Here is a 12,482-nt window from a genome sequence, read left to right as displayed (position 1 = left end):
GCTGACAATTCTCACATGCACCTATCCTCTCCCAAACTCTCTGCCAACCTCCAACTGCCTGTCAGACCTCTTGGACTAGATGTCTAGTAGACATCTTAAACTCAACAAATCAGAACAGAACCGACTTCCTTTCCCCTCCACCCTCCTCTCCTCTGCTCCTGGGGTGGTTGGGTGTTGCACTAGATAGAGTACTGGGCCTGGAGTCAGGAATTTGGTCTCAGGCACTTCCTAGCTGTGTGACCCTGGGCAAGTCACTCACTTAACTGTTTGCCCCAATTTTCCTCACCTCTAAAGGGAGCTGTAGAAGGAAATGGCAAGCCCATCTAGGCTGTCTGCCAAGAGAACCCCAAACGGGGCCTTGCAAAGTCACTTAGGACTCAAGTGGTTCACCAGATGGGGAGGGAACCACAGCCCAGGACCCTGATCTGCTCTTTCTCTGTGGTTCTAGCCTGAACTCCAAAATGGGAGAAAGCCCCAAAAGGCAGAATCTGCAACGGATTCTCCTGGAAACCCAAAGTTTGGGTGGCCAACTCAAACCACTGAGACCCACATGATGTTGTAGCAGTACAATCAACAAGACTTGGCAGATATTTAGATATGGGGGTTGGGAGTGGCAAGGGAGAATGAAGAGGGGCAGCCAGGTGGCACAGCGAATAGAGCACCGGCCCGGAGTCAGGAGGATGCAGTGGACAGAGTGCCAGCCCTGGAGTCAGGAGGATGCAGCGAACAGAGTTCAAACAGGACCTGAGTTCAAATCCGGCCTCAGACACTTAACATAAAAACTAGCTGTGTGACCTTGGGCAAGTCACTTAACCCCACTGCCCTGCCTTCCCCCCTCCAAAAAGAAAAAGAGAGAGCACAGAGTTGAAGGGTCCCCTAGATCACAAACCTGGGTGGCCAGAATAACAGTGGTTGTGGTCTGGACAGAAGGAAGTTAGGAGGAGGGGTGGGTTTGGGGAAAGAGAATGGGTTGGGTTTGGATGTGTTTGAGCTTGAGAGGCCTAGGTGTAAATGTCCAGGAGATGGAGTGGGAGTGTCATCTATGCAGACACGCTAGATGAATTCACAGGAATTTATGAAGTCCCCAAGAGAGTGTAAAGAGAGGGGAAGACTCAGGATACTGAGCATGGGGTGTGGTGTGGATGACAAACCTGCCAAGCTAACAGAAGGACTGATGGGACAGTGAGGAAGAGGTGCCAAGAGGGCAAGCAAGGCCCAGGCTGGTCCCCAGGACATTCCTCTGCAAGCCTGCTCAGCCTCTGCCTAGCAATGCTCCAGCCGGGCACAGACCACAGAATTCCATGTTCATACCAATCCAACAGCCTTCATACGCTTCAAAGATGTGAAGTGAGTCTGGGAAGAGAAGACCCTTGCATCCCAGTCATGCTAGATACACACGCGAGAAACAGGCAGCTCCTTGGATCCAACAGGGCTTTATTTCACATAGAATACAATATGGTGGCAGTAAGACCAAACTCGAGAGACGCTGCACACAAGACCCAAGACTGGCTTTAACTCATGTATAATTAATTAGGCAACAGGACAGCAAGTCATCAAGTAGCAAACACAAGTGATAATCTTGAGGAAGAAGGTGCTTTTTCTAATGCCCATACCTGAAAAATCAAAGGCAGAACATTATCTCCTTCGGAATATGACAGCAGGAACACCGTAACAGGCACATGTGGCCTGCGGCCAGGACCAGCTCTTCTCTGCCGCTTCCCGTGCCCGGTCTCCTTCCCCCAGTCACCTGTCAGAGGCTGGCCATTTCTACAGGGGACATGAGGGGCCTTCCTGGCTTTTCCAGCTCTGGCTCAGCTTTGCACTCAGCCTCCCCCCTGCAACTGTGGTCATTCAATCCAATTAAACAATCATTTCTTAAGCATCCATACACATAACCCATGAGTGTGCTGAGCCTTAGGGACACTAACATACAAAAACAAACTGCCTTTAAGACACTTAAATTCTAGTCCTGATAAACAGCACATGTCAAGCTGATGTAGAAGGCACTGGGGGGATGGGGGTGGAGGCCTTCAGCTTCATCTACAATGCAGCTCTGGCTTCAACCTGAGGCAAGGGGGGCACAGGGTGAGAGGACATGCTGTGCTGGAGAAAGAGCAGGCCGCTTTGGCTAGAACATAGAACAGGGTGTGAAGGGAGGCCCAGGAGATACGGTGAGAAAAAACGGCTGGCTTAAATGCACAAGAGAAAATGTGAATTTGTCTTAGAGCCATAGGACCTGGCCCCGTCATGTTTGGGGAATATCAATTAGGCAGTGAGCAGAGAATGGACAGGAGAGGGGACAGTACTTAGGGAGCAGTTTAGCAGCAGTCCAGAGTACAGGGCCTACTCTGGGGAAGCTGCCATGAGAGTGAAGAGGAGGAACGGGAGAGATGTCGGGGAGGGAGGATTAGCAAGACTTGGCAACTGATTAACTATAGGGGATGAGGGAGAGGGAAGAGCTGAGGGCAGCTGGGAGGTTTCAAAAACCGGCCTGACTGGAAGGAGGGCCCCATGGGCAGCTGGTAGGGACAGAAAGCCTAGAGCTCAGGAGAGGGCTGGAGAGCTCTGGGCGGTATCTGCAAGGTCCTTAAAGAACATCAACTTCAATCCCCTCCTTTCACAGACAGGACTGTGAATCACCTTGGGACTCAGGTCACAAAGTAAGTGGGTAGAAGAGTTGGGACCAGAATGCTAGTCTCCATACTCCTGATTCTGCAGCTGGCCTTATTTTATCTTGGGGAAATCTGGGAGAAAGGCTGATCCTAGGAAGTGTAGCCTCCTTAAACCATGAGTTCAGTACTCGGGTTTCGGCTAGCCCCACCCAGGGGATGTGCCCCTCTTGTCCTGGGGCTTCCTCAAGCCAAAGATGCATGGCCAAGCAGGGTCTATGCCAACCCAAGTGCTTGTCTCTCTGGCATCCTTATCTTCAATCATGGCCCCAGCCCTCCATCATCTATATTCCAATAATGAACCTGGTCGATACATAGAAACCTAAGGATTAATATGCAGGTATCTTAGTAAAAATCAGCCTTTGGGGTTCACGTTCCAGGACGACATCATGAACTAGGTCTTTCCAGTTTCTTGGACAGGCACCAAAACAAGATCCATGTGACACCCAATTGTGTTATGGAAGGTTCTGGAAAGTTTTTAGTAAGAACACCCCAAATTGTCAAATCAATGATTAGATAGCGCAGCACTCAATGTTAGGAAGAGTGCTTTCAATCTGGTTCTGATCAATCTCCTTAGAGGCCTGGAATCCTAAGTTTTGGAGCAAAAATGGACCATCAAGAACATCTAATTTAACTGAAACCCAAGGAGGTTAAGTGATTTGTCTCATACAGGGGTGGGAAACACATGGCCTTCTAGGCCCTTGGGTACAGCCTTTAATGAATCCACGTTTTACAGAACAAATCCTTTTCTGAAGGGGATTTTTCCTGTGAAGTCTGGATTCAGTCAGAGGGCCGGCTGTACCTGAGGACCTAGAGGGCTACCTGTGGCCTCAAGGTGGCAGGCTCCCCACCCCTGGTCTAAGACCACACAGGTATGAATTAGAGCCAGGATCTGAACCTAGGTCCTTTGGTTCCAAAGCCAAAAACACCCCTACTACGCTGCCTCTCCACTTTGCAAGGCAGAGACTGAGTAACCAAAAGCCCCTTTTGCTCGGCCAATGCAGATCAATGCTAGACACTGAGAGTGGTCTGTGCCCCTCAATCTCTGGGATCCAGGCAGAAGGGTGAAGACCCCCCTAGCTCCTGCTCACGTGGTCAAGGGCCTCTGGAGGGATCTGAGCTGAAACGGGGGGCACCTTCTCATGGGCCAAAGACAGCTGGTCTTGCAACCGAGGCTGCTGTATGGTTGCATTTTAGGGCAGGAAACTCGTCTTCTGTCCTCTAGGCACAGATTTACTGAACTTAACAAGCAGCATGCCTTAGTTTCTAGTGAGAAAGGACGTCAGCAACGTTAACTGCTATGGTTTCCAAAGCTCCTTCCTCACAGTTCTGGGAGGCTGGGAGTGCAAGCATCCTTCAGTTTGTTTTCAGATGAGATGCGATGTCACCAGCCCAGCTCACGCAGCCAGTGAGGGTCTGCAATGTAGGGGCTGGAAGCCAAGTCTCCTGCCTCAGGGGCACCTCCTACAGTCACCTCAACAGTTCTTACTCAATTCACCCAAAGACCCCACAAGCACAATCAGTCTCCCTCCTTGTCTCCACCCCGCCCCCACACATCACACACCAAACGGCCCAGAGCACCTACTTTTGAAACTCCCATTCTCTGTTGTCCAGCGGGCACACCTGCCTGGTTTTGAGCCAGCGGGAGATGCAGTGGAAGTGGAAGGCGTGCTGAAAAAGAAGGCAAAGCACATTAAGGAGGATGTCCCCTGCTCTCTCCATTACAACCTCACAAGCAAAGCAGGGGAGAGGGATGGTGAGAGGAATCTGACAAAGCCTAAACCTCTCTCCTGCACGTGCGCAGAGACTCATTCTCAGAGGACACACAGGGCAGACACTGTAGGAAGGGGGCCCATCGGCAGTGGAGGAGGCCAGCATGCAGCTCTCCCTCCTCTGCTGCCAGCTGAGCCCTTCCTTCCCGAGTCGGCCCACGGGCCCCAGCCTTTGTGACTCTTTCCTCAGAACCGTCCACAAGGACCCGGGCTACGGAGACCAGCTCTCCCTCCTCTGCTGCCTCACAACGGCAAAGGGTGGCTTCGGTCAGCATGGAGCAGTGCAGAGTCACTGAGAGGAAGCCGCGTGAAGGGCAGACTACGGTCAGCACAGTCAGGCATCCTTCCTTTGTGAAGTGGATGTGGAGTTGGGGTGAAGGGACTGAGACAGCAGTCAGCAGGTAAAGGGAAGGGGCAGAGAGTGAGGCCACTCCCTGGGAGCCTGGAGGGAGCTATCAGAGGGCCCCCACCCCTACATAACTGCCTATGGAGAATGCCCTGCATGTAGCCGCCAGTGCTGGCTGCCTCCTACTCAGGCCATGGGGCTGGATGAGGAAGCTGCCATCCAAGCGGGTCTGCAAGCGCGCACCGCAGAGTTCTGGGAGGAGGGGGAAGGAGCTGTGTTAACTATCACAGTCACATTCAGGGGGAGTAAATAAAGGCTGGAACCACTGCATGGTGGGCATGCTGGAGGAGGAGTACTGTGCCACATAGAGAACCTGGCAGTAGCTGGGCCTGGGAAGAGTCACAAGAGCTCCCTGGGAAAGAGTGACAGAGACACTGTGCCCCATTCTCCACCAGTGAGTGCTGGCCATGGGCTCTTATAAGGACCTTTAGCCCCCGAGTATGGGTCTGTGCCCCTGTGGGGTTGCCCTGACCCATACCAGCACCTCCTCCACCCTGCCCCAGATGGGCATGGCAAAGGTTGGCTGGCACAGACCTGGCAGCAGGATAACTTAGCTCTTTCTGACCTCCATCTTCCTCCTATTGGAGCAGCTAAATTGCCTAGGGGTGAGACAGTCACCACACAGAAGTGTTTCCCTGTAACCTCAGTCTGAGAAGAGATTTCAGGGAAACAGGGGCTCAGAGCCTATGCAGAGAGCAGAGGTCAGGGTCCTCTGCTGGATCCTAATTGTCTGGAGGTAGCTGGACAATGGCTTGGGAAAAATGCTCAAAGGAATTAGGAGAAGAGTCAGAGCTAGAAGGAAGGTTGGGTCCTGAGAGGCTGTGACTTATCCAAGGTCCCACAAGCACCAAGCAGCCTTCTCATGGTAGTGAGGGTTGGGGGGACCAAGGGTCAGAGGAGACTTCTCCAGCCCAAAGGGGAGCTTCTGGCCATCTCAAAGAAGCTCAGACTTCTCTGAGAGCCTTGTGGTCTCAGGCCACATAGTGTGGAAAGTGGGGAGCACAAGGAAAGAGACTGGTCCTGGCACATTTAGATGACTTGACATCACGACATTATCCTGACCATGAAGCCACGACTAGAGACTAGAATTTACTGGTCCCACAGCATGCTCCTCTGCCCCAGGGAGCGGCATGCACACAGGCCAACAACGTGGCCTTGGATGCCTCCCTGGAAACGGCCAAGTGGCATCATTGAAAGAGCAAAGGGGCTGGCACCTGCGTCTTCTGGGTTAATGCTGATTCAGCCCTCAAATTTACGTACCAACTTAGCTCCAAACTGCTCTGCAAAGATTTATCTGGTACCATCAAGACTAGCAAAGTGAAGCCCCCTCTGGACAGAAAGGTGACAGACAAAATATGCCCAATGAGACACACATTTTTGGCCATGGCCAATAGGGGAATTTTCTTTGGTCTGACTATGCACATTTGGTACAAGGGTTTTCTTTATCTTTCCTTTTTCCCAGTAGGAAAGGGACAAATGAGAGGGAGAAAAAAAAATGCTTGTTAATTGAAAAGATAAAAAAAAAAACAAACAAACCCAAAAGACCAGTGAAGCAAATGTTCCAGAGGTTTGAAGGCCATTTTCAGGGAAGAGTTCCTTAAGCATTCTAAATGGTACTGGAAATAAATAAATAAATAAATGTGTGGCCCACTGAAAGGACTCTCTAAAAAACATTTGTTAAAAAGTCAGCCTTGTGCCCAGGGGCAGGGCTGCCTTATCTGATCTGTGCTGGCCTTGGCATTCCTTTCACTGTCCACTGTGACCCACACAAGAGCTGGGAGCCTTTGCAAAGAGGACAGCATGAGCAAAGAAGGGGCCAGTAGCTATGCTATTTACAGCAGTGCTGCATAATGGCACCTTGCAAATAGTTACTGGCCCAGAGAAGCAATAAGTAAAGCCAGGGGAAGGATTTTTAAAAACCTTACTGACCCCGTGCCCTTGGGTGGAGCTGTGTGGGAATGTTTTCTAATTAACTGCAAACCTGACCGAACAGACAAGGGAGTAATATGTCTGCTGGTACGTAAAGATGCTTCTCTTACATTGCAGACTCCCCATGCGACAGTACATTCTTCAGAGGTGGCAGATGCCTGGTTGGCTTGACATTCTATACCTGTGGGAACAAGATTACACAATCTCAGGAGCAGGAACCCTTTTACCTGTCTGTGACAGCAAATGTCTATGCACTGTGACAATTACTGCAAGGGGGTGTGTGGAAATGGGGGAAGCAAAGTTAAGGAAAATTGGCAGGTGGAAATCCCACTATTCAGGCTTGAAACCTTGCAATCTTCTTTCCCCTTCTTTCTACCCTGCCAGGCATCCTTCTGCCTCTAGCCCTGACCCTTCTCCAATGCATCCTCTGCATCACCACCTGCATAATCTTCCAAAGGTCCTACTCTCATAATTCTCCTGCTCCAACATCTCCAATGGGTTCCTACTTCACAGAGCCCAATTCCTGGCATTTAGTGTCCTCCCTCATCTGGCTCTAACTTACATTTCTTTCCATCACACTCCTGATCTTTTTTTTTTTTTAAAGCAATCGGGGTTAAGTAACTTGCTCAAGGTTACACAGCCAGTTATTTCTGGGTGTGGTGCTGAGTATCTGAGCCCAGATTTGATCCAGGTCATCCCGACACTGGAGCCGGTGCTCTTACTCGCTGAGCCACCTGGCCGCCCCTAAGCAATTGGGGTTAAGTAACTTGCTCAAGGTTACATGGCCAGGTGTTTCTGGGTGGGTGCTAAGTGTCTGAGCCCGGGATTCGATCTCCAGGTCTTCTCCACACTGGAGCCGGTGCTCTTACTCGCTGTGCTACCTGGCCGCCCCATACACTCCTGATCTAACGTTTGATGCTTCAGTCATACCAGACTGACAGCTCAAGTCCCTCTTGCCATATCTTTGTTTCCCCTATGCCCAGAATGGATTGTCTCCCCTCCCTGACCCTCCTGACATCCTTCTCTCCCTTTGGCGCCCAACGTGACTCATGAAGGTTTCTCTGAAGCATAGAATCTCAGACCTGAGACTCCTTCACTGACTCCAAGCTGTACTGAACAGGGATCCCTTCTGCAAGCTGCCTGAGCCCCACCTTGCTGGATCAGTAGAGTTGTCTAACCCTTCCTGCTTAGAAGCCACCTCTTTTTCCTCAAATTTCTTGTGAATTTCTTTGGCCTTCACCTGTTCTAATTTGTATCTGACCTATTTGGGCATATTTCCTTTGGTCCATGAGAGGACAAATTTCTTGAGGTCAGGGTCTGAGCATTAATCCCTTCTTTGAACACTGCTTTACACAGAAGTACTTAACATTTGTAGAATTCAACTGTCTTACATGTAAACTTGGCAGTAACTTGTCCTTTAAAAACAGATAACTACAGGAAAAATTATAACCACGTGCTGACTGGAAAGGTGGGTCCAAGAGCCCAGCCAGCCAGGCTATTGAAATGAAGATGAGAGGCCTCCACAAGTTCCTTGAGGGATCTGCTTAACAGAGGGCCCCCACCTAAAGAAGCATTTCACTTTCCCCCTCTTCAACCCGCTCACTGCACTCATTGCCAAGGGCTCACCCAAATGCAGACCTAAAGCTACTGCTTACCTAAGGGACAGCAAATGACCACGCAGGTTCTCAAGGACTAGAGGGACAATGAGTAGAGGAGGACAGAAACCTAGCTAAAGGAGAGAGGCCATGACTAGGGCAAGAACTTCAGAGCCCAAGAGTGAGGATCAGGACATCACCGGCTTTTCTCCGAAGGTGGAGAGCTTTCTAGTTTGGCTAGGATCTGGTACAGTGTTCTGTACAGAAAAGAGGCTATTTGTAGAAATACACTAGTTAAGTACAATCATCATTTATGAAGAGCCTGATTATAATGATGCTCTTTCTTAGTCAGAAATTTCCTGAAATAACGGAGGCGGCATAGGGGTAGGAACCAGGATATCAGATGAGGAGGGTTAGGAAATTAAAAAAACAAACAGATGTTAAATATTTAAAACAAGGATCAAATGAATGAGAAAATATAAAATCTGCATTTGACAGTTTGGAGGCAGAGAAGAAAGGACAGGTCAAAGTTAGGTGAATCCAGTGTCTGACTTGGGTCAAGTCAGGGACCAACAGAAGAAATGATCCTGAGGAAGGCCATGTCCTGCAGACCTGTGCAGGCTCTAAAAGAAGTCAAAAGATGGCTCAGCCCACAGAAACTACCAGGGCTAGGCACTTGCCAGCCTTGGCAGGTCAGGCCTTTCCTGGGGAACATGAAAACAGCTGGCTGGAAGGAAGCAGACCCTGTCCTCTGCCAGCTCCCTTCCCCTCCCCCAATCACTTCAACAAGTCATTACATTTAATGTCTGCCACGTTATCCTCCTGTGATTTCAGGGGCTCCTTGCCTGTCTCCCCCTTTTTCTGATTCAAGGCCTGAAATTCCTTTAATGAGGAAAAGGCCCTTCATTTCACAACTCATGAGTCTATTGAATTCAGCCAATATTTGCATGCATCACACTAGCTAATGAGAAAAAGTCCAAAGCCCAACAGTCCCTGCTCTCAAGGACCTTACGTTTTCTTAGGTGATACCACACAAGTGAAGAAACACATCACGGGTAGGAGATAAAGGGATTCTGGGATTTGGACATTTGGATCAAACTGAGAGCTTTGAGGAAAAGCTGGGGACAATGGGGAGGGATCTGGGAAGGGCTCCAGTGAGGGGGGTGTCTCTCAACTAAGCCTTGGGGGTAAGATGAGGACTTGGAGAGGCAGGTGAGACCCATGGAGAGAAGACCCAAAATGGCCGGTTAGAAGGATGGACTGCAAGGAAGTATATTCAATGAAGTCAGTCAACAAGTACTTAATCAAGGCCTCGGAGAATCAAGGCACAGTGGTGAGCAAATGGGAAGACGTCCTTTTTATTTTACTAAACAGGAAAGGACAGCTATCAAGACAACAGTGGGAGCTGAGGAGGAAGAGGAGACATGGCAGAAAGAGGCTGAGGACAAAAAGGAGGTGAGAGAGTTCTGCTTCCCATGGGCCCAATTTAATTTCAATTGGAAGGGCCCAATGGAAGCCACGTAAAGTCTGCATTGAGTTATCTGGCTCTCAGTACAGTGAAGGCAGATGGTTCTACCTGACACGAATTCACCTCTCCAGTACAGGGCACACAAAGGGAGAAAGGGCTGATTTCAGGAAGAGACTAATTACTGCTGACAGAACAAGAAGGGGATCTGAACCTTCTGAGAAAACGTTCATGGTGATCAGCGGGTTTGAAGAACCTCACCTCAAGTGCACTGGGGATTCTCAGAAGGTACCGTCAGGTACATTCTATGCTTAGAACCGATGCCGGCCACGTCTGGGTCAGTATCCTAAGGCCAGCAGCCTTTAGTCCCAGCCTAGCTCCACTGATACTAGCCTCCCCTGTTTTGTTCACCCAAGGAGGGAGAGGCTTTCAGTGAAGCTACTAAGACAGTGAGCAGAGAGGAGGATGGCTTGGTCAAACTAGAATCCAAAAAGGAGGGCGATCTTGACAGCTCCAATGCTTTCTGAGAGCGTCAGACGGCCAGACGTTGGCGCGTAAGCACTTTAGAAGCCATTCTCATATGACTGCTGTATAGCACCAAGAATAACAATGAATGTGTGTTCGTGAGTCTTGGAGAGGCAGCATCCCTAAGGCCTACATTCATTCAAAAAGGTCTAAGAGAAAAAGAAAAGAGAGCAAATATGGACTTAAGTCTCTTTGTGACACCAGTAAGGCTGGTTCTCTAACAGCAACTAACACAAATTTTTACAATACATAGTTATTTAAGGGAATAATGGGAAATGTGCATAACATTTTACATAGCAACTTTTATATGAGACTGAACCCAAGTCTGATCCTCTTACCTCTAGGCAAGGACCAATCAATGAAACCATCAAGGTATAGACACTGGCATGGTTGTAATCAGAGACCACACCCACCCACATTTAAGGCTGTACATATGTTCTTCTGTGATTGGCATCTTTCAAATAGACATCCAACACACACGTAGAAAAAGAATATTTGCATATGTACTTGCAATTTCTTGGAAGCTGTGGATTTGCCCACATTTGAAAGAGGAACACTAACCAATTCCTTTCTCCCTTTATAAAAGCCTCAGACCCACAGATAAACAAAAAGGCGCTACCTAAAAGAAAGCCAGTCTAGCCAACCACCAATCAATACACTACAAAACTGTAAGAGCCAGGGTTACTTCCCACCAGCAACTAATGAGTTTTATTTTTTAATTTAGAAAATGTCGCTATGATTACAGACTATTCCCCCTGGCTGATAATTTAATCATGAAAATATATCACAGTTCCCTGAAGCTATTTCCAAAATAAAGAACTAACTTTGGGTGTTTGTAGGTTTCTTGGCCTGATTGCTGATTACAAAACAAACCATTTTTGCACATCAACTCCTGGAGATGGGCTTTTTAAAGTGTTCCTGGTTGATTTCCCTGTCCTTATTACTAAAAGGATAGCCATCCAACAGCATGTGTTCAGCAGCCACCGTGTCCCAAGTGGCACATAAAGATGTAAATAAAATTCCCTCTGAGCCATTGGATCGGGAATGTGAAGCTCCGGTGAGTCTCCATCAAGACGAAGACACAGAAAAGTGCTTTCCCTTAGTCTTCTGACCTTCCCTGCAGCCTGTGCCCAATAAACCATGGCCCTGGCGGGGCATTTCATGACTGTTTATTTTTCTTTTCACTATTTCTTTCTGCCTTTTCGTGCCTGGGCAGAAGAGTCAAGATTATGGAGAGAATCAACAGTGTCTCTCTTTCTACTGTTCATTGGGAAGTGTGGCCTTTCCCTACTTCTATGTGAACAGATTTCTGCCTCCGAGCCGAGAGTAAAAGTCCCTGTGAAAGGCGCCCGGCCTGGATGCCTTGGAATCCCTTCTCTTGGAATCGCTGTGAAGAAAAGGGGTCCAGCTTGGCCAGCCAGGAGCCCTGCCACTTTCTCCTTTCCATCCCCCCCCCCCCAATCAATGACTTACAAAGGTCCATAATGTGGTTCCTGCAGATGGCACAGTTGTCAACCACAATATCCCAGGCCCAGAGGGCCACTGCATTCCACTGTGAAGAGAACAGAGGGGACAACAATGCACACTTACTGCACAATTCTTATAGGCAACACATCCATCTTGCTGTACCAAACTGCAGCTAGCATTTCTTCAGCCAAATGGATCATCAAGTCGGAGGAGCCTTTATGTGACAAAAGTTACCCTAGTCTAAATCAAAGGGGTCCATTTGGAAACGACTACCCCCTGCCAACTCCCCAAAAGGCTGAAACAGGCCGAGCCAAGGAATAATGAGCCATTTCTTAATTAGCTTTCCCAAGTGCCAGACGCCCGAGGGGCTCCAAGACCCATGGGGGGCTCCAGGAGCTGGGCTGCCCTCCGCAGAGGCTGCCCAAAGGGCTAATCCTGGGATGAGACCCCGGCATACACGGGCTTGGGAACTGCCCCTTCATGCTTCTAAATCTCCTAAGTCCCAAGTGATGGGCGGGCTCAGAGGCCGGTGCCCCTTCCAGATCGGGTGGGGTCTCTAACTCCCCCCTCCAGGGGTCCCCAGTTCTGCTCCTCAGTGTGACTGCGGCTTGGGGGGGCACTGCGGCACCAGCTGCACCCCCAGGCGCCCCTTCC

The 12,482-nt window shown here is 49.4% G+C and overlaps 1 protein-coding gene across 4 annotated transcripts in view; it reads right to left on the bottom strand.

The window, feature by feature from the left end:
• Window positions 1-1,413: 1,413 nt before the first annotated feature.
• Window positions 1,414-12,482, bottom strand: part of RBX1 (ring-box 1) — a 434,671-nt gene continuing 423,602 nt past the window's right edge. For all 4 annotated transcript variants that reach the window (XM_069102882.1, XM_069102880.1, XM_069102881.1 and 1 more), the window contains 4 exons: window positions 11,835-11,913; window positions 6,887-6,957; window positions 4,255-4,340; window positions 1,414-1,613 (listed from right to left, as the gene is read on the bottom strand). In XM_069102882.1, the coding sequence (XP_068958983.1) occupies window positions 1,601-1,613; window positions 4,255-4,340; window positions 6,887-6,957; window positions 11,835-11,913 (249 nt within the window). In that variant the 3' untranslated portion in view covers window positions 1,414-1,600. The remainder of the gene's footprint in view (window positions 1,614-4,254; window positions 4,341-6,886; window positions 6,958-11,834; window positions 11,914-12,482) is intronic.

Source organism: Petaurus breviceps, unplaced genomic scaffold (assembly GCF_028583685.1).
Source record: "Petaurus breviceps papuanus isolate PSGF00001 unplaced genomic scaffold, PetGlider_PUasm1.0 558, whole genome shotgun sequence".
NCBI classification, from domain to species: Eukaryota; Metazoa; Chordata; class Mammalia; order Diprotodontia; family Petauridae; genus Petaurus; species Petaurus breviceps.
This window is presented reverse-complemented; position numbering and strand designations above follow the sequence as displayed.